Source organism: Macaca thibetana, chromosome 1 (assembly GCF_024542745.1).
Source record: "Macaca thibetana thibetana isolate TM-01 chromosome 1, ASM2454274v1, whole genome shotgun sequence".
In the NCBI taxonomy this organism is placed as follows: Eukaryota; Metazoa; Chordata; class Mammalia; order Primates; family Cercopithecidae; genus Macaca; species Macaca thibetana.
Genome location: NC_065578.1, coordinates 13,644,526 through 13,663,652, shown reverse-complemented (window position 1 = coordinate 13,663,652; position 19,127 = coordinate 13,644,526). Strand labels below are relative to the sequence as shown.

At 52.3% G+C, this 19,127-nt stretch overlaps 1 protein-coding gene across 6 annotated transcripts in view; it reads right to left on the bottom strand.

Moving 5' to 3' along the window:
- The window catches only part of KAZN (kazrin, periplakin interacting protein), a 1,229,956-nt gene that overhangs the window by 180,513 nt on the left and 1,030,316 nt on the right, over window positions 1-19,127 (bottom strand). The window contains exon 1 of one of the 6 annotated variants that reach the window (XM_050788176.1): window positions 11,116-11,547. The exons of 3 other annotated variants lie outside the window; for them this stretch is intronic. In XM_050788176.1, coding sequence (XP_050644133.1) covers window positions 11,116-11,311 — 196 coding nt within the window. In that variant the 5' untranslated portion in view covers window positions 11,312-11,547. Of the gene's footprint in view, window positions 1-5,975; window positions 6,221-11,115; window positions 11,548-19,127 lie in introns of those variants that run through there. 2 more of the 6 variants (XM_050788163.1, XM_050788182.1) reach the window with 2 other exon arrangements.

Here is a 19,127-nt window from a genome sequence, read left to right as displayed (position 1 = left end):
TGGAGCCTCGGTCCTCAAAATGCAGAGTGAGCTGGCATCATCTGGGATTAGGGGTGGAGTCTGTTTAAAATGCAGATTCTTGGGCACATTCTTTTGTGTGTGTGTGTGAAATAGGGTATCTCTCTGTTGCCCAGGCTAGAGTACCGTGGCGCCATCTCGGCTCACTGCAGCCTTGATCTCCCAGGTTCAAGCAATCCTCCCACCTCAGCCTCCAGAGTAGCTGGGATTACAGGTGCACGCCACCATGCCTGGCTAATTTTTGTATTTTTAGTAGAGATGGGGTTTCACCATGTTGGTCAGGCTGGTCTCGAACTCCTGACCTCAAGTGATCTGCCTGCCTCAGCCTCCCAAAGTGCTGGGATTACAAGCATGAGCCACTGTGCCCAGTCCTCAGGCATTTTTGATTGTCCAGGTCAAGTATGGCAACCAGGAGACAACACTGGAAAACAATAAGCTCCTGAGCGACTCTGAGGATGGTGGTGCAGGGACCATGCAGAGACGCACGGCAGCCCTAAGGGGGCACGGTATAAAAACACACATCTCAGGCTTCCCAAACTGCGATGGGCCTCGGAAACATTCATTAGCTTCATACCCTGACTCAGGCCCAGCTCCAACTTGGGAGCCGCTAGCCACATGTGGCCTTTTACAATTAAGTAAAATGTATATCTCAGTTATTCAGTCGTACTAGCTACATTTAAGCCCAGGGGCTACCATCTTGGGCAATGCAGATACAGATCACTTCCAGTGTTGCAGAAAGTTCTGAGTGGCCTAGAGGGATCACAGTGTATCAGCTTCATTTCCCCATCTAAAAAATGGAGCTCCTCACACGTCATTTGAGGGTGCCAAAGAGAAGAAAGACGCCACCCAGGGTGGACGTTTCTACCTCACACCCAAAGAACCACTGAACTGGGCCGGGCGTGGTGGCTCACGTCTGTAATCCCGGCACTTTGGGAGGCCGAGGCGGGCGGATCACCTGAGGTCGGGAGTTGGAGACCCGTCTCTACTAAAAATACAAAATTAGCCGGGCGTGGTGGCGCATGCCTATAATCCCAGCTACTCGGGAGGCTGAGGCAGGAGAATTTCTTGAACCTGGGAGGTGGAAGTTGCAGAGAGCCAAGATCGCACCACTGCACTCCAGCCTTGTCAACAAGAGCGAAACTCCGTCTCAAAAAAGAACCACTGTATCCTGGTGGGAGGGAGAAGGCAGCCCAGGCTGGCAGGGGAGGCATCCGTGATTGCTCCAGAACCCAAGGGGTAGCCTCTGTCCCTGAGAATGAACACCAGGGATGCAGGTTTGCCCCTTGGTCAGCTGCTGGTGCACCCAGGAGGGTCTCGAAGGAGCACAGGAAGGCTGAGGGCTGGCACTGTGGAAACGCAAGCCCAGCAACTCCTCCCTGGCCCGGGAGGTTTAAGGGAATGCCGCAGAGGCCTCCGGTGCTGGAACAAGGGTTACCCCAGATCAGCGGTGACCCTCAGCCTGGGTCAGATGTTTGAAGCTGTCGGACAGCAGGGAACATTCATGTTGTGAAGGTGGCTGCAGGGCCACAGATCTGGCTGGCCCAACCTCCCCACCCTTCTCTGAAAGGAGAGATGGAGGGGGCGACTGGAGGCCAGGATGGGAAATTGAGTATTTACATGGATGCTGACCAGCATCAGTCCCCAAATGACCACTCTGGTAACCTGATGGGGCCACACCGAGTCCCTGCCTGATGCCTCCGGTGTTGGGGAACCCACTGCCTCCCAGGGCAGCCCATCCTGTTGCTGAACAGAAAATCTCTCTCACACTGAAGGGAAGGTTGTCTCCCTACACTACAGCATCTCAAAAAGCAGGAGTGGTCCTGGGGCTTAGCAGTCATAAATATGCTATGAAAAAGGAGGGCCGGGCGCGGTGACTCACGCCTGTAATCCCAGGACTTTGGGAGGCCAAGGCAGGTGGATCACAAGGTCAGGAGTTCAAGACCAGTCTGGCCAAGATGGCGAAACCCCGTCTCTACTAAAAATACAAAAATTAGCCAGGTGTGGTGGCAAGCACCTGTCATCCCAGCTATTCGGGAGGCTGGGGCAGAGAATTGCTTGAACCCGGGAAGCGGAGGTTACAGTGAGCTGAGACGCACCACTGCACTCCAGCCTGATGACAGAGCAAGACTCCATCTCAAAGAAAAAAAAAAGAAAGAAAACAAAACTGACAAAACCCCCAATCATTTCCCTTTGTAAAAAGCTACATCCCACACAAACAGACAAAAGTGATGCTGCTGGGTGTGGTGACACGTGCCTGTAATCCTAGCTACTTGGGAGGCTGAGGCAGGAGGATGGCTTGAAACCAGGAGTTCAAGGCTGTAGTGTGCAATGACAATGCCTGTGAACAGCCTCTGCACACCAGCCTGGGCAACACAGTGAGACCCTGTCTCTAAAATAAGAATTAAAATGTGCATCACAATGCCAGAGATGTAACAAGGTGCTGGTTTTAATTATCGGGAAAAGATACCTGGATTTATGTCTTCCCCAAACCTTCCCAGTGCACCTGAGAGGTAGCCCTGTTTAAAGGGTTAAGGGAAGTGTGAGACACTTTGGGGATAAAGTACTTAAGACACGGTACTTCCAGATGTGGCTCCAAGACCATCAGCAGTGGGGCAGGGATGGACTGTATGTTAAAACTGCAGAACCTGGCCGGGCATGGTGGCTCACACCTATAATCCCAGCACCTTGGGAGGCCGAGGCAGGCAGATCACCTGAGGTCAGGAGTTCGAGACCAGCCTGGCTAACATGGTGAAACCCTGTCTCTACTAAAAATGCAAAATATTAGCCAGGTGTGGTGGCACGTGCCTGTAATCTCAGCTACTCGGGAGGCTGAGGCAGGAGAATCACTTGAACCCAGGAGACAGAGGTTGCAATGAGCTGAGATTTTGCCATTGGACTACAGCTTGGGCAACAAGGGCGAAACTCCATCTCATAAATAAATAAATAAATAAATAAATAGTGCAGAGCCCTGCAACTACTGTGTGATCCTACTTAGATGAGGTACCTGGAATAGGCCAAACATACACAGACAGAAACTGGAATGGTGGTTGGCAGGGGCTGGGGGAGAGGGATGGAGAGTTAGGGTTTAATGGGCATGGCTTCTGTTTGGAGTGATGAAAAAGTTTTGGAAATGGATTGTGGTGATGGTCCTCTAACACTGTGAATGTGTTTAATGTCACTAAATTGAATATGTAACAAATGGTTAAAATGGTAAATTTTATGTTACATACATTTTACCATAATACAAAAAATGCAATAAAAAAAAAAGTGCGGGGTTCTGAACTCCACCCTGGAGTCAGTTTCTGGGGTGGGACTCTGCATTCGAGCCCACCGATGTCAGGGCTCAGCTCCTTGTGGGTGGAAAACACACATCTTGTCAGTGGAAAAACACACATCTCAGGCTTCCCAAGCTGAGACGGGCCTTGGAAACACTCATTAGCCTCGTGCCCTGACTCAGGGCCAGCTCTAGCCACATGTGGCCTTCTACAATTAAGTAAAATTTAAATCTCAGTTCTTCAGTCGTACTAGCTGCATTTAAGCCCAGAGGCTACCATGCCGGGGAGGGCCACACGCAGAGTCTCCTTGCAACCTCCCAGGCCCCTTGGCTTCCCTCCCCAAAGGGTAGAGAGTAAATAGAAACCCCCCCCCCACTGGCTCTCCACTGTCTGGCTGACACAGGTAGAGATGCCAGAGGAAGCAATGACAAGACCCAGCCGATGTTCGACCACCTGAAGAGCATCACGCCTGACGATGAAAGGGACCCGGGGTGGGGGATGGGGTGGGGAGGGTGAGGGCCATGCTGGGGAGCATGGACGAACAGGCCCCACATGTGGCCCAGAGGTGAATCACAGGATAATAAGGGTTTGGTGTCCTTTGTCTCCTCAGCACCCTGCCCAGCGCCTTGGCTCCTCTGCGGGGCTCAAGCAGCCAGGAATTCAGGATGAATGGGAAACACGGAGTGCTGGTGGGCAGCCTGGAGCCGGGAGGAGGGTGTCTGAACAGCCGCCACCAAAGCCTCCATGTGCTGTCTCACTGCAGGGCAGTCTTGTGAGTTCACAAGACTGAGAAAGGCACGTGCCTCTTTCTAGTAGATTCTGGGAACACATGTGCTCGGACAGGGGTTGGCACAAAAAGGAAAAAAAGCAAGATTTAACTTAGATGGCCATCTACCTGACTGTGTACTTCGGGCCACTGGTGGGAGTGAAAAGGTGCTAGTGTGCTCTCTTCATGAATCGTCCCTGTGCTGCAGCCTGGGTAACACAGCGTAAACCAGAGTATGTGCCCTCCTGGGTTTCTTACTCTAAAATTAACCCAATCCCAGGAAAGCAAAGGGCAGAGGTTCTCAATGTCTGATCTGTGGAATGCCAAAATTACGCAGGGTACTTGATACAAATCCGGATTCCTGGCAGGGGAGGGGAGCCTGAGAATCTATACCTTAGCAAGCACCCCAGACCGCTGCAATCCCCGAAGTCTGAGACCCGCCTTGAATGGGTTGGATAAGGTTGGGAAGACGGCAAAGGGTGAAAACTTCCAGTGCTACCAAGACGTTCCCATGACTTTTCTTTCTTTTCTTTTTTTTTAAGACTGGGTCTTGCTCTGTTGCCCAGGCTGGAGTGCAGTGGTGTGATCTCAGCTCACTATAACCTCTGCTTCTTCTCCTAGATTCAATTAATTTTCCTGTATCAGCATTCCGAGTAGCTGGGACTACAGGCATGTGCCACCATGCCCGGCTCATTTTTGTATTTATTTTTTAGTAGAGATGGGGTTTCACCACGTTGCCCAGGCTGGTCCTGAACTCCTGACCTCAAGTGCTCCGCATGCTTCGGCCTCCCAAAGTGCTGGGATTACAGGTGTGAGGCATCGAGCTCATGCCTTTTCTAAGGTTTCATATCTGACCCTGGAAGCCTCCCTGTGTGACATCCTGGAGTATGGTCCCTTCCCAGCCTTGGGCCTCAGTTTCCTCACCTAGTAGAGGGAGCGGGTTGACCCCATCCCTGCAGAGGTTTCCCTCTCAGGGCTCTGTGTTCTAGGTTTCCAAACGGTTGTGGCAGGGGGACCTCCTGTCAGGAGCCAGCTTGCCTCTGGCTTCTGGCTAGGGTGAAGGGGTAGGGGCAGAGTCTCCTGTTGACAGAGACCAAGGACCACTCTGGGCCCCAGAGGCCCCCCCTCCCAACTGGCTCTGGCTGATTGGAAGCCAGTGAGCCGAAGGTGCTAGGGAGAAAAATCCCATGACTCTCAGCAGCTCAGCCTCTGCTCTGTGGCTTGGTAGCCTGGGGAATTGTCAGCTGACAAGGAAACCGCAGGAGAAAGGGTGCTGGGAGGGCAGCATGGCAGCCTGGAACAGCTACTTTCCACAACCAGTATAACCTCTCCAGACCTCAGTGGTCTCACCTGTAAGATGGGGAGAACGGCAGCTGGCTGACAGGAATGGGGGGATCAACAGGAATACATGGAACAAGGTGCTTGGTTCTTGCTTGGCCCTTCCACACTCATGGGACCCAACTGAATGAACATCCACATTCTTCCCTGCCTGGGCACACAGAACTTCAAAGTTAGGAACATGCTGCTGAGGCTGCGCTGTGAGGGGAGGGAATGAGGCATCCAGGAAATAGCAGCTGTTGTTTTTACTTCTCTCCAATTCCCCAGGAGAGCTTTTCTGAAACTTCTGTACAATTAAAAGGTAGTGAACACAGTCAATGCCTGTGATAAAGTTACAGCCCGAACTAGTTGGGAGCTTGAGCCAGCCTCCAGATCCAAGAAGCAACAAAAGACGAGGCCACTGGCAGCTGTGGATTAGCCACCAGGTGCCAGGTGGAGGGCGTTTCCCAAAACAGTCCCCAGTGTCCAGCACGTAGACTGAGGACAGGCCCCACTCGGAGCCCACCAGCTCCCTGCTCCTTAGGCCAGACTTAGCGTCACCCAGTTCAGGCCTGGGACAGCAGGCAGCACTCGCGTACCTGTTACACTCTTCTGGCTCTGAATTTCCTCCAAATTGGGTGCCACTGCAGCACGTGATGGGCTAATGCCATTTGATGAGGGCCCCAGGGAATTGCCACAATTGATATCCTCTAACTGACCTCTCCTGAAGGCATCCAAAAAGCAGACGAGAGAAAGCCTGGAGTCCCCACCTTCAGAGAGGCCGCCCCACGGGAGACAGAGGTTGTCCTTGTGGACAGGAGGCAAGCCTGACCTTCCCTCTCCCTTGAAAGGCACTCATCTGACACCCGCAACGTACGACGCACTCACGGAGAGTAAACCCATTAAAACAACTCGCCCGCACGCTATAACCATGCCTGTGTCTCTGGAGTGTTTACAGCCCTTAGTGACTCACAACAAACACGGGATCCCCAGGGCGATGGCTTCGGCCGGCTTTAATGACATGTTGGGTGTGCTTATCTGCTGGGACTAAAATCTGTCTACGCGCAAATGTGCTGACGTTCCATTTTTGTCAGCTTGCCGTGTTACGGATGAGGGAGGCTAACTCCAGAGCCAGGGGTGCTATTTTCCTCCTGAGATGATTAAAAAATGAACAAACTCTTCCTCCAGAATGGCTAGAGGGTCCTGGCAAATTGTCCAGTTCACTCAACTGGAATATTACAAAGAACATAAACGATGTTTCGTACCCATTATGGAGATTTCGTGATGACTCAGAAGGCCAAATAAGCAGCTAGCCACCCTTTGGAGTCACCTGTTTGAGTAAATCCCAATATTTCAAGCTTCAAAAATAAAAAAAAAAATATTATATGTATTTTAAACACATATACATCAAGTCCTTTGGCATCTGGAGGAACAGGAATTCCCCCTCCTTCCATATGGCATGGACCCAGCATCAGGCTCCACGGGGGAAAGGATGTTCATCACACAGATTCCTGTCCAATTTCCAACAACTCTGAGGTGGGTAATACGATTTCCATTTTACAGAAGGGTAAACTGAGGTTCGGGACATTAAATAACTTGCTTAGGGGCATATAGCTAGCAAGGAGCAGAGCTGACAAATTCAAATCAGTGTGTGTTTGAGTCCAAAACCGGTGCCCTGTACCCACTATGGTGTGCCACCAGCCTTGGCAGAAGGATAAAGTTCTGTCCATCTCACTGGACCACAACACAGGGTGGAGGGTGGGGGGTGCCGGGCCGCAGGTTGAGACTCCTCAGGGAAGTGGATCTCAGCAGTGGCTTTCACCCCGATTGTCCAGAAGAACCAAGCCCTCCATTGCCTCCATCGCCTCCATCCTGCCCTCGCCCTGCGAGCAGAAGTATGCTCACACGAAACCCACCAATGGGTTCTAGTGGGCAGCTTCCTAAAAGCATTCTTAATTCCAAGCAGTGGAGATTGCATCTCATCCAGCCCCAGCAGAAGTCCTTTTCAGAACGGCTCACAGAGAGCTGACCTCCCACTGAAATTGCTAACAGCAGAAAGATAAGCAAATGCTTGAGTTGCTTAAAACAAGGAATGTCAAGGAGAGGACAAACTTTTTTTTTTTAAGGATAAAAATTTAAAGGAAAAACAGACCAGAAACAATGTGGGTCTACTTTCTTAAGAGCAACATGAAGTCTTTCCATACTGCTGAGGTCTACAGTCTGGGATAAATTCCTGGTTGGGACACCCACTGGCTGCGTGGCCTTGGGCAGTTACTGAACTGTTCTAAGGACTGGTTTCCCCATCTACGGATGGGGTTAGCAACTGCACTTCCCCACTGGGTTGCTGGGAGGCCTCATGAAGACAAGGCATCCTGTTTAGTTCATGACACAACTAGTCTCCGGGAGGGTACAGTGCTGGGAGCCAGTACACAAAGACAAAGACACGCAAGCGCCCCGGTCCCCTCAACTGCGGGTTTCATGTAAAGAGGAGGGGCAAGAAGTGATAAGAACCCAAACGATCATCATAATAAAATAATACAGAATTTTTAAAAAGTAGAGGACATGAAGAGGCAGGATAAGGCCACGTGGCTTTCTGAGCTCCAGGTTAAGAGAAATGCCAAATGGAGCAATAGGGTTAGAGTGCAGATGCTTCAGTTACAGACATGTAGGGTGCCTTGTCTACAAAGATACTAATTTCCCATCACTTTAAAAAAAATGGCTTAGTTCCTTTAGCTGATCAGCAACACCCTCTTGCCTTAGAAACTCAGCACCTACACACCTCACTTCATCCTGGAACATGCTCCTCTGTCCACCCTACCTAAAAGCTAAGCAGCGTCCGCTCCCATCATTCTAACCCCTCCCCGGCTTTATTTTTCTGCATAGCACTTACACCATCTCTGGACATATCCTGTGCCTATTTGCCTACTGGAAATCTCCTCCCACAGAATGTAAGCTCCATGGAAACCAGGGCTGCAGTCATCTCCTTTGCTGCCATATCCCTGGCAGCTACAACAGTGCCTGGCCCGGAGCAGATGCTCAAGAAATGTGACCAAATGAATGGACAATGAAAGATCGAAGAAGCGGATTCCTGTTCCCAGCTTAAGAACCTCCAGGGAGCACCTGGCTCACTCTGAGGGGGCTCTGGAATGATCTGCCCCTCAGACGGAGTTATGCCCTTGGTGCCAACAGGGACACTGGGTTGTGGAACATCTCAGAGTAAAATACGATCGAGGCAGAAGCAGGTGCGGATTGTGTAAACATCCAACATCTGCACCTCCTGCTCCAGTCCCTAGGTCATGCACCCTGGAGGCCAGAGCTGTCACCATCACGGGGCCATCACCTGCTGATCTCAGGACATTCTCCCTGAGCAATTCAAGGTGCTTGGGCCTCCATCCCAGCCAGCCAGCATCCTCTCTATCTTTTCCCTTCCCCACATCTCTGAAAGTGCCAATTCACAGACTCTTCCATACAACAGGGCACCTCTTTCAGCTCCTTAAACTGAGCAGCACGTTCGACTTGGGACCAAGTGCTGAGATTCGAGGAACAGCCACCTCACAGCCTGGCTGAAATGTTTATTTCAGCAACAAGTTCAGCTTGCAGCTTGAGCCAGAGTTCCCATTGCCCTCCTAGAGGAAAGTCCCTTGTAACAGCCAATGGTTTCAGAAACCATTTCCATGGCAGGCTGTCCTCAATGCCTGGCCATCATGGAAGTTGTCAGAAACTCGATTTGGTCTTTAAGAACCAGAGACCAGAAAGGGTGAAGGGTAGTAGGGTAGAGAAAACTCCAAACTTTCTGGTTTAGCTGCTGGTCTGATCTTGTTTCATGGCAGTGATGTCATCTGTAAACTGGGAAAAGATATTTCCAATGTGCTGTCTTTTAAAACGGACATACCATAAGGGCTGCAGGAATAACAACCACCCCTAGACCTAGGAAACAGGCATTCCTGGGCTACACAGGGTCATTAGGATATTATTATGAACACACAAATGGAGTCTACATAGACACAAAGTAAACAGCCCTATCTCCACCTAGCCATCTCCTGTACGTGTTTACATGAAAACAACTTCCACTGACACAACACTCAGCCTCAGATCACTTAAGTATTTTACAGACAAGACAAAAGTCATCTTGACTTAGTCAAGCAGAGACGGAGCAGAGAGCGCCACCATCTGATGGGAAACTGAGTCAGTGGGAGCACTGACAGGTCATCTAGCAAGCATGTAATGTCAGAAGGAGCTGAGGACTAACATGCATTAAGCATTTATGGTGAATGAGGGAAGGTGTTTTACACACACCATCTTTGGAATGACAAATCTTTCGTTGGTACTATTATTTCCACTGTACAGATGGGTAAATTGAGTCTCAAAAAGATGAAGCAACTTGGCCAAACTCTCCCGTTTGCTTCCTCTTCGCATCGATGCTGTTTTTTTTTTTACATCAACCCGTCTTGGACTCTGCTATGTGTAACTGAGGAGAAGGTGGGAAAAGGCAAACTCCAACACAGGAGAGAAGACTGCCTGACACCCAGAGGCGGCATTCCATCTCCTGGGGAGGCTACCATAGGCAAAAACAGGAATAGGGGGCCTTGCGTTTGGCTTTTTTCTTACAGGAAAGAGATGATTATTAGGGAAATAAGCCCGTGTGCTCCCCAGCTAGAGAGCTTGCTGCCTGGGAGAGGTACTACGGTGCTAAGACTTTGGATTTCCACGGACAAAACTGAGAATTCCAACACCATGATTTAGGACTCTGGGAACTTGGGCAAGTCACTTAACCTCCGGTCTTTTCTGTTCTTATCTGCATGTAGATAACACAGCCTCACTCCCAGGGTTGTGATAAGATTTTAAGGATATGTTGCATGTGAATTACTATAACACAATAGGTGTTCCATGAATAAGAAATAATTATGTTGTGCCTCCCCCTCCCGTTTTTCCCGGAAAAAGTATTCAGAACTTGGACCTGATGATGGCAGCCCCTTCTCAGAAAAGCCCTTCGTCTTCTAAGGTTTCTTCCTATTCCAGTCAAGAGGATCAGGGGTTCCTGTCTCCCATCCCCATGCCCTAACCTGGGGGGAAGGGGGAGGGGGAAGGGAGACAGCACAGGCCTGAGTGGGATGGAACGGGCACACCCACTGGGAACACTTTAACAGTAAAACGCTGTTCTCCACTTGGGGCGGATTAGCCAACGATACGCAATTAGATCACTGCATTTGTGTCTCCACCTCTGCAATTTCTCTTTCTGCATTACTCGGAGTTCAAGTGTATGAGAAACGCAGCAACCTCTCCGCTCCTAGCAAATGCGAGGCATCAATTTCACCTCCGAGGGGCGGCGGTGAAGGGGGTTCCCCTCTGCACTCCGCGGGGGCCGCCAGATGGCTCACAGGTGCGGTCCCAGGGGGCCGAACCAACTTCTTGCAGGGCTGGCCCCTTTCCCACGCTTCCCCAAGCAGACGAGGGGTCCAGCCCAGAGCTGGGTCTCCAGGCGCCGCGGGATCGCCGGGCTCCGGCAAGCGCGGCCCTGGTCCTCCGGTGCAGCCCCGAGCCCCGGTCCCCACGCCGAGGAACTCACTCCGCGTCCCGCGCGCCTCCCGCTGCACCCGCCCAGGGCTCGGGGCTCCGCGCGCTGCGAGAACTTTGCCGCCAGCGGCTTCCCGATCCCGGCTCCGAGCGCCCTCGCGCGCCCGGCCCCGGCGGCTCCCGGGCCTGCGTCCGCGCCGCCCGCCCCGCCCCGCGCGCACCTACCGGGCTGGCTGCAGTCGCCATCCGCTCGGACCCGGGGAGCCCCGGCGCGGGGCCCGGCCGCGTCCACGCACTGCTCGCAGGCTGCGAGTCCCGGGGGCCGCGTGGGCCCGGCCCCCGCCCCGCAGGAAGGTGCCGGCTCGCCCTGCGCCGCGAGCTGGCGGACGCGCTCCCACGAGCCCGAGTCGGCCGCCCGCATGCCGGGTGCCCGGGGGGCGCTGCCCGCGGCGGCGCGAGGGGCTCCGACGGCGCGCGCCGGGCTCACAGTTCCTGGGGTCGCCGCCGCATCGGGGCGCAGCCGAGCGCCGCCCCCGCCTCCCGCCCGGCCGCCTGCGCACGCCGGACCAGGGCTCTCCGTCCGGCCGGACGCCGGGCGGTCAGCGGCTGCCGCACGCGAGGAATTCGGCCGCGGAGCCTCTCACGTGGGAACGACTCCCAGTCCCGCGGCTCCTCCTCCCGCTCCTTCCGGGCTGGCGATGGCCGAGGCTCGCCCCGCCCCCGCCCCGCCCCGCCCCGCCCCCGCCCCCGCCCCCGCCCCTCCGCGGCGCCCAGACTGGCCCCAGTGCCCCGCGAGCGCCGCTGCGTCGCCCCATTGTGCGCCTGGCCCCCGCCACTCGGTGCATCCCCGACGCGGTCATTCCCGGGGACACGGAGGGTTAGAATGATGACCGATGTCACCGGGGGGACTTGGGCCCCGGTCTTTGAAAGCCCCTGGCCTCTGCCTGGCACCCCACTTTGCTGTGTCTCTCTCCTCTCCTGACACCCTGTGACAGCCTTGCCGGAGCCCAGGTCCTCACAGCCGGCCGGGGGAGGTCAGAAAGAGTGGGCGGGGAGGGGAGCAGCCCCGGGACCTTTCCTTCGCTTATCTTTGCGTGTGACTGGCCATCCTGTGAGGGGAATGCTGAGTGCGTCTGGTGGAGGAGATCGCGAGGGGGCTGAGATCTGGTGGGAGGCCCTGGTGACTTCACCTCACTTCCTCAGGCTCAGTTTCCCCATCTATGAGTTAGGCATTAGTAATTCCCCGCTGTCCATTATCAGTGCTGCCTATGAACTCTCCAACTATGGCAGCCATTGGCAGGGGAGGCCAGAGCCTGGACCCTGTGAGTGGGTGGGGGAACGGTGACAAGGCCAGGCAAACCCTGTAGGAAGTGGCACCTTGGAGGGTCTGCACAACAGAACTCACCCGCTGGAGTGGGTGTTCAGGCTGGCAGTGCTCCTGTCAAGTGAGTGCAGCTCTGAGCCCCCTTTGATCTGGGGATTACGATGCTCTTCAGAAAGACTAATTATCTCCTTACAGCCCCAGGAGGCAGGTCCAGTTTCCCCCTGTTGTACACACGCGGGAGCCGAGGCTACACAGCCAGGTGAGCAGTCAGTCACACACTCATGGAGCCCCCAGCCACCCCTTGTAGGCAGCACGCTGGCATCCCTACCCTGCCCAGGCCTGGCTCTGTAACCTGAGGCTCCCACGGGCCCAGGCCTGAGATGTGCGAATTTCTAGGTCACTGGCCTATGGCTCTCCAACAAGCTATGAGAACCAAGTTACTTTCCCCTAAGTCTACAGAACCTTTTAGGAGCAGTTTTCTGCCCGTGGATTAAAAGCCCTGGCTCTCAGCAACCACAGTGGCCTGGCCACCAACTATCATGGCCTTCCCAGCTTCTCCCTGCCCCCCGCATCCTCACCTTCCCGATGACCGAAACTGGCCCAGCTGTGGAGGCTGCCTTAGAACCCCCGCCCTCTCTAGCTGGCACTGTTTTTTTGTTTTTGTTTTTGTTTGTTTGTTTTCTGGAGACAGAGTCTTGCTCTGTTACCCAGGCTAGAGTGCAGTGGTGTGATCTTGGCTCACTGCAACTTTCGCCTCCTGGGTTCAAGTGATTCTCCTGCCTCAGCCTCCCGAGTAGCTGGGATTACAGGTGCCCGCCACCATGCCCGGCTAATTTTTGTATTTTTAGTAGAGATGGGGTTTCACCATGTTGGTCAGGCTGATCTCGAACTCCTGACCTCGTGATCTGCCCGCCTCGGCCTCCAAAAGTGCACTTTTGATTGCCCAGTGGAGGGCAGAGTGGCATGCAAAGTGCTAGGTGCTCCCAGCTGTGGAAGAAAAGTACCCACACCACTTTTCCAGGAGGAAGGAAACTGACACCACACCAAGTGACCAGAGATGCTGGGAATCCCCTAATTCCTCTCCTTTACTGAGATAACAGACAGAGCAGAACAAAAGAATGATCGCTTTGAGCCCCTGAGAGCAGAAAAGCTAGGAATGTCTTTGCCAGCCCCTGTATCCTGGAGAATCTGGTCCAGGACTGTCTGAGTTACCTTCAGGGACCTGCCTGGGAACATAAATGAGTGAGCTGGGTTGAGCATGGGCTGTGTGGTGTATTTCAAAAAAATAAGGGCATTTACGTTGTATTATTTTGACTTAAACACTCTTGGCATATTAAACACTTAGGAAGACTTTTCACTTCCGCAAAGAAACATCGTCTTTCACATATTTCTTGAAGTACATGAACTATACTTTTGATAGAGACATGTGCTTTCCTCTTAACTCCATGACAAGAGAAAAATAGCACTTGGCTGGGCGCAGTGGCTCACGCCTGGAATTCCAGCACTTTGGGAGGCCGAGGAGGGTGGATGACTTGAGGTCAAGAGTTCAAGACCAGCCTGGCCAATATGGTGAAACCCCGTCTCTACTAAAAATACAAAAATTAGCCAGGAGTGGTGGTGCACGCCTGTCATCCCAGCTACTTGGGAGGCTGAGGCAGGAGAATCACTTGAACCTGGGAGGGGGAGGCTGCAGATAGCCGAGATTGTGTCACCACACTCCAGGCTAGGCGACAGAGTGAGACCCTGTCTTAAAGAACAAACAAAGAGCAACCACCCAACAAACAAAACCCAGCACAAGTATGAGTATGTAGTTCCTGTCACTTGGATTTGGTGTCAGTCAGAGAGACATTAAGATGGTGGGGACTGTGGCAAATGAGGCCACCGGCCCCTGTAGAGGAGGCTGTCGATTGTTGTCAGGCAGGAATGTAGGCTTAGTGTTATCAGACGTTCTCCTTTCTTTGTTTGTTTAGCGCTACTAGGAATATGGATTTTTATGTGAAATCTAAATTTGAAATATTAGCAACTCTTTGAAACTTAGGAAGAAGGAAAGGAAGAAAGAGGAGATGGAGGAAGAAGAAAGTAAATGTATCGAAAAGTCTTTATGTAGCCCATTGGCCACCAGGGCCCATTTCACTGCTACCATCACTTGTCCCCTCTGCAACCTTCCAAAGTGCACATACGTCCTAGTTACTTTTCAATCATCCAAGCTGCTTCTCAAGGCCACAGCCCTGGGGAATTCCCTCTGCAACTTTTACTCAGTGCAGTTTGGTCGTGGCTCTGTGTGAATGTGTGTGTGTGTGTGTTGCACGCTCAGACCCAGACCTGCAGATGGCAGTGGGATCCACCTTCCCCCAGTTTTCTGGAGGATCCCAGGCTGCCCATGCCTCCCTTACTCAGCTGTAGCCCCTCACTCTCCCTGCTCTCAACTCTGCTAGCTGGCAAGTCTGTGGCCGCAGTGGCAGTCGGGAGTCTATCAGAAACCCATCTGTCTTGGGTGGGGAGGTATATTAAACATACCTTGAGGTACATTTATGAGGATGCCCTGGGCCCAGGAGATGTTTCTGCTCAGTCCTGCACCAGGAGACCCTGGAGCCAAGGACTAACCAACCCATTTTCTGCCCTGAGTGGCTTGGGCAGGTCCTACACAAATGACAACTCCAGGGGGATTTAGAGGAGACCCCTATGCAGAGCCAGCTTCTGGGCATGTGACCTGTGTGGTCACACTGGGCCCTGTGCTCAGGAGGGCCTGGAGCTTGGGTGAATGCTCTGTCGTTGCCTTGAAATTCTTATTTTTGAACACTGGGACCTACCAATTAAGTAGCCAGTTCTACTCCCAGGAGACCTTCCCAGGCCCCCTGGGGGATGCTGGGAATTGAGGCTGGATACAACTTGGCTCACTCTGTCCTGTTCCAGGGCACACTGTGTCCAGCCTCTGTGGGGCAGCAGGAAGGGAGGATTTGGGGGTCAGGAAAGACAGCAGGAGCTGTCCTCATCCAGTCCTCCCGGCAACTCATTTGAAAGAGCAGAGGCACAGTATGACTTCAGAGGGGAAAGGGGCAGTCCAGACAGGGTGTGGGGCGGCTGCTCTGGTTCTGGGCTCTGAGGCCAGACAGGGTCCCCCTGACCCTGACCTCAGGCTGGATAGGGCGCCACCCAAAAAAACAGAAAAGAGGCTGCAGACATAGGTGTCCGTTCAGGTCCCATTCGCAGTGTCCCTTCATTCCCAGGGGAACATCCTTTAGCTCACTGGAGAAGACTACAAGATAAATTTGGCTTAAGGAACAAAACCCAGAAACATGATATTAAGAGATCCTATTATGTTTGCTGTCTGCTTAAAGTTGAATATTTGAGCCCACTGAAATCTTTCCCATCCCCCTCCCATTTGGCTATGATTTTAAAATAGTCATGCATCACTTAATGACAGGGACAAAGGCAGAATGTCGTTCTGGGAAATGCATTGGTAGGCAATTTTGTCCTTGTACAAACATCCTAGACAGTACTTACCCAAACCTACACAGGATAGCTACTACACACCTAGGCTATGTAGTATAACCTATTGCTCCTGCACAGCATGTTACTGTACTGAATATTGTAGATAATTGTAACACAATGGTAAGTTTTTATATATCTAAACATATCTCAACAGAAAAAGTACAGTAAAAATACAGTATAATCTTATGGGACCACCATCAGATATGCGATCGATCCATCATTGACCCAAATGTTATGTTTCTATTTGTAGAAGATGTTTTACTGAGATCTTCCAGCCAACTTGTTACTATCTCCAAATACCTCTAGCTAAGACAAAGCAGGAACTCTTGATTCCCAGGAAGATGCAGAGTTTTGTAACACCCCATAGTTTTGTAACTCCTGGCGAAACTTTCCAGGGGGTATGAAGCCCTCAGCCAAATGTCAGGGCCCCTTGCTGTGTGTGACCATGAAAAAGTGCCTTGGGCTGGGCGTAGTGGCTCACGCCTGTAATCCCAGCACTTTGGGAGGCTGAGGCGGGTGGATCGCCTGAGGTCAGGCGTTCGAGACCAGCCTGGCCAACGTGGTGAAACCCTGTCTCTCCTAAAAATACAAAAATGAGCCAGGTGTGGTGGAACGCGCCTGTCATCCCAGCTACTCGGGAGACTGAGGCAGGAGAATCATTTGAACCTGGGAGGCTGAGGTTGCAGGGAGGCAGAGGTTGCAGTGAGCGGAGATCACACCACTGCACTCCAGCCTGGCCAACAGAGCGAGACTGTCTCAAAAACAAACAAACAAAAAGTGCCTTCTGTTTCTGCATCTAAGTGTTCTGGAGGTTCAAAGGGCTGGCTTAGCAGGTGTGAGGAGGGTTTTTCTAGCTCTGCCCACTACGGTTGACATGCTCTTTTTTATCCTTTCTCATGGTGGTTGTGTGGGTATGTTCTGCGTGTGTGTCGCTGGTAGTGATGGGAAGTATATACCTATTGCTGCATAACAAATCACCTCCAAACTCAGTGGTTTTCAACAATAGGGATTTATTATCTCATAGTTTCTATGGGTCAGGAATCCAGGTGTGGCTTAGCTGGGTCTTACAGGCTGCAATCAAGGTGTCAGGGGGAGCTGCTGCCAACTCGAAGCTTAACCTAGGCAGAATCTGCTTCCAAACCAAACTCACCTACAAGGCTAGTGGCAAGACGCAGTTTCTCCAGGATTTTTTTTTTTTTTTTTATGGAGTATTGCTCTGTCGTCCAGGCTGGAGTGCAGTGGCGCAATCTTGGCTCACTGCAACCTCTGCTGCCCGAATTCAAGCAATTCTCCTGTCTCAGCCTCCAGAGTAGCTGGGACTACAGGCGCCCGCTACCACACCCGGCTGATTTTTGTATTTTTAGTACAGACGGGGTTTCACCATATTGGTCTGGCTGGTCTTGAACTCCTAATCTCAGGCGATCCACCCGCCTCAGCTTCCCAAAGTGCTGGGGTTACAGGGGTGAGCCACCACGCCGGCCCCATTCCTCTCAGGATATTGAACTGAGAACCTCAGTTCCTCATTGGCTGTGAGATCTTGTCACAGAATGTCAGCTTGTTTCCCACAGAGGCCTCCAAGAAAGAGCAAGAGAAGGTGTGCAAGAAAAGATGGAAGCCACAGTCTCTTTGCAGCGTAATCTCAGACAGGACAGCCCATCCTCTTCTCCCTATTCTGTTCATTAGAAGTGCATCTAGATCTTGGCCAGGGACGATGGCTCACGCCTTTAATCTCAGCACTTTGGGAGGCCGAGGTGGGCAGATCACAAGATCAAGAGATTGAGACCATCCTGGCCAACATGGTGAAACCCCGTCTCTACTAAAAATACAAAAATTAGCTGGGCGTGGTGGCGCATGCCTGTAATGCCAGCTACTCAGGAGGCTGAGGCAATAGAATTGCTTGAACCCCGGAGGCAGAGGTTGCGGTGAGCTGAGATTGCACCACTGCACTCCAGCCTGGGCGATGGAGCGAGAATCCGTCTCAAAAAAAAAAAAAGAAAGAAAGAAAGGAAGGAAGGAAGACATTTAGATCTCACCCACAATCTAGGAGAGAAGACAAACTGAGGTGGCTACCAGGAGGCAGGATCACTGGGGTCATCTTGGAAGCTGCCCACCTAGGGGATTGGGAACACAGTCTCTAGAAGCAGAGGGGCCAGGACTCAAATCACTAGCGTGTGATTGTGACAGATGATTTCATCCCTGGAATCCTCAGGTTCTCTATCCATAAAATGAAAATGATTGTGGTCACTACTCGTTGGGTTGTGGCAAGGGCCTTCAGGAGATGAGGCACATGTATAAAGCTCTGCACGGGGCCTGGGCATAGGGTAAATCCTCAAAAATTGGGCTACTGAAACATTCCCAGAGGAGGCCGGAGTGACACGCCCATGGCTTCTGAGTGGGACACGCTCCCTGCTATCTCTATGGAGACTGCCATCTCAGTCCACTCCTGGGGCTCCAAAGTGACTTGGAAGCCCTTTGGCAGCCCCTGGGCCGCCTTTGTTGCCGAGGCCACCAGCAGGGATGGTGTTGATCTCCTCTTCTTCCCTCGGCCATCCCGGCAGAACTCTAGGACCCAGGTGCATCAGGAAGGATTAGAGCCGGATTTTCCCCCAAACCTACTTAGACCTTTGCCCTTGGCGGGGATGAGGATTTTACTCGGGGTCCATCCTGCCATCTGTTCTGGCGAGGCTGGAGACTTCTGTGGGCCTGTCATGGGCTCACTGATACCCTTTGATGGCTTTCCCAGGTCCCCAAATGACCTGGCAGAGATCCTGATCTCCTCTAGGGCCTTGCAAAGGCCTTCTCCTAGAGGCAGAGCTTAGCCTAGTCCTCGGGCAGAACAGACCATTAAAGCAATTTCACAGAGTTCCAGGTGTCAGGTGGGGCTGCCTTCATGCCCTGCCTGTTGGACTGTCAAGAGTCCCAAATTAATTATTATTATCTTTTTGAGACAAGGTCTTGCTCTGTCACTCAGCCTAGAATGCAGCGGTATGATGATGGCCCAATGCAGCCTCAAACTCCTGGGCTTAAGCAATCCTTCCGCCTCAGTCTCCCGAGTACCTAGGACCACAGGTATGCCACCACCATGCCCAGCTAATTTTTAATTTTTTTTTTTCCTGGAGATGGGGTCTCACTCTGTTGCCCAGGCTGCCTCAAACTCCTGGCCTCAAGTGGTCCTCCTACTTTAGCCTCCCAAAGCACTGGAATTACAGGTATGAGCCACTACAATGGGCCCCAAGTTAGATTCTTAATTGTAACAAAAGAATACAGTCCTGCCTTATCTGGGGGCCACATCTCGCCTTTTCTAAGCCCCTTTTTGAAGAGTTCACTTCAAGTAGGAAAGTTGCTGCAGAAAGTTAAAATGTTGTAGCTTATTCAGAATAAAAAGAATAGACTGGGTGCGGTGGCTCACGCCTGTAATCCC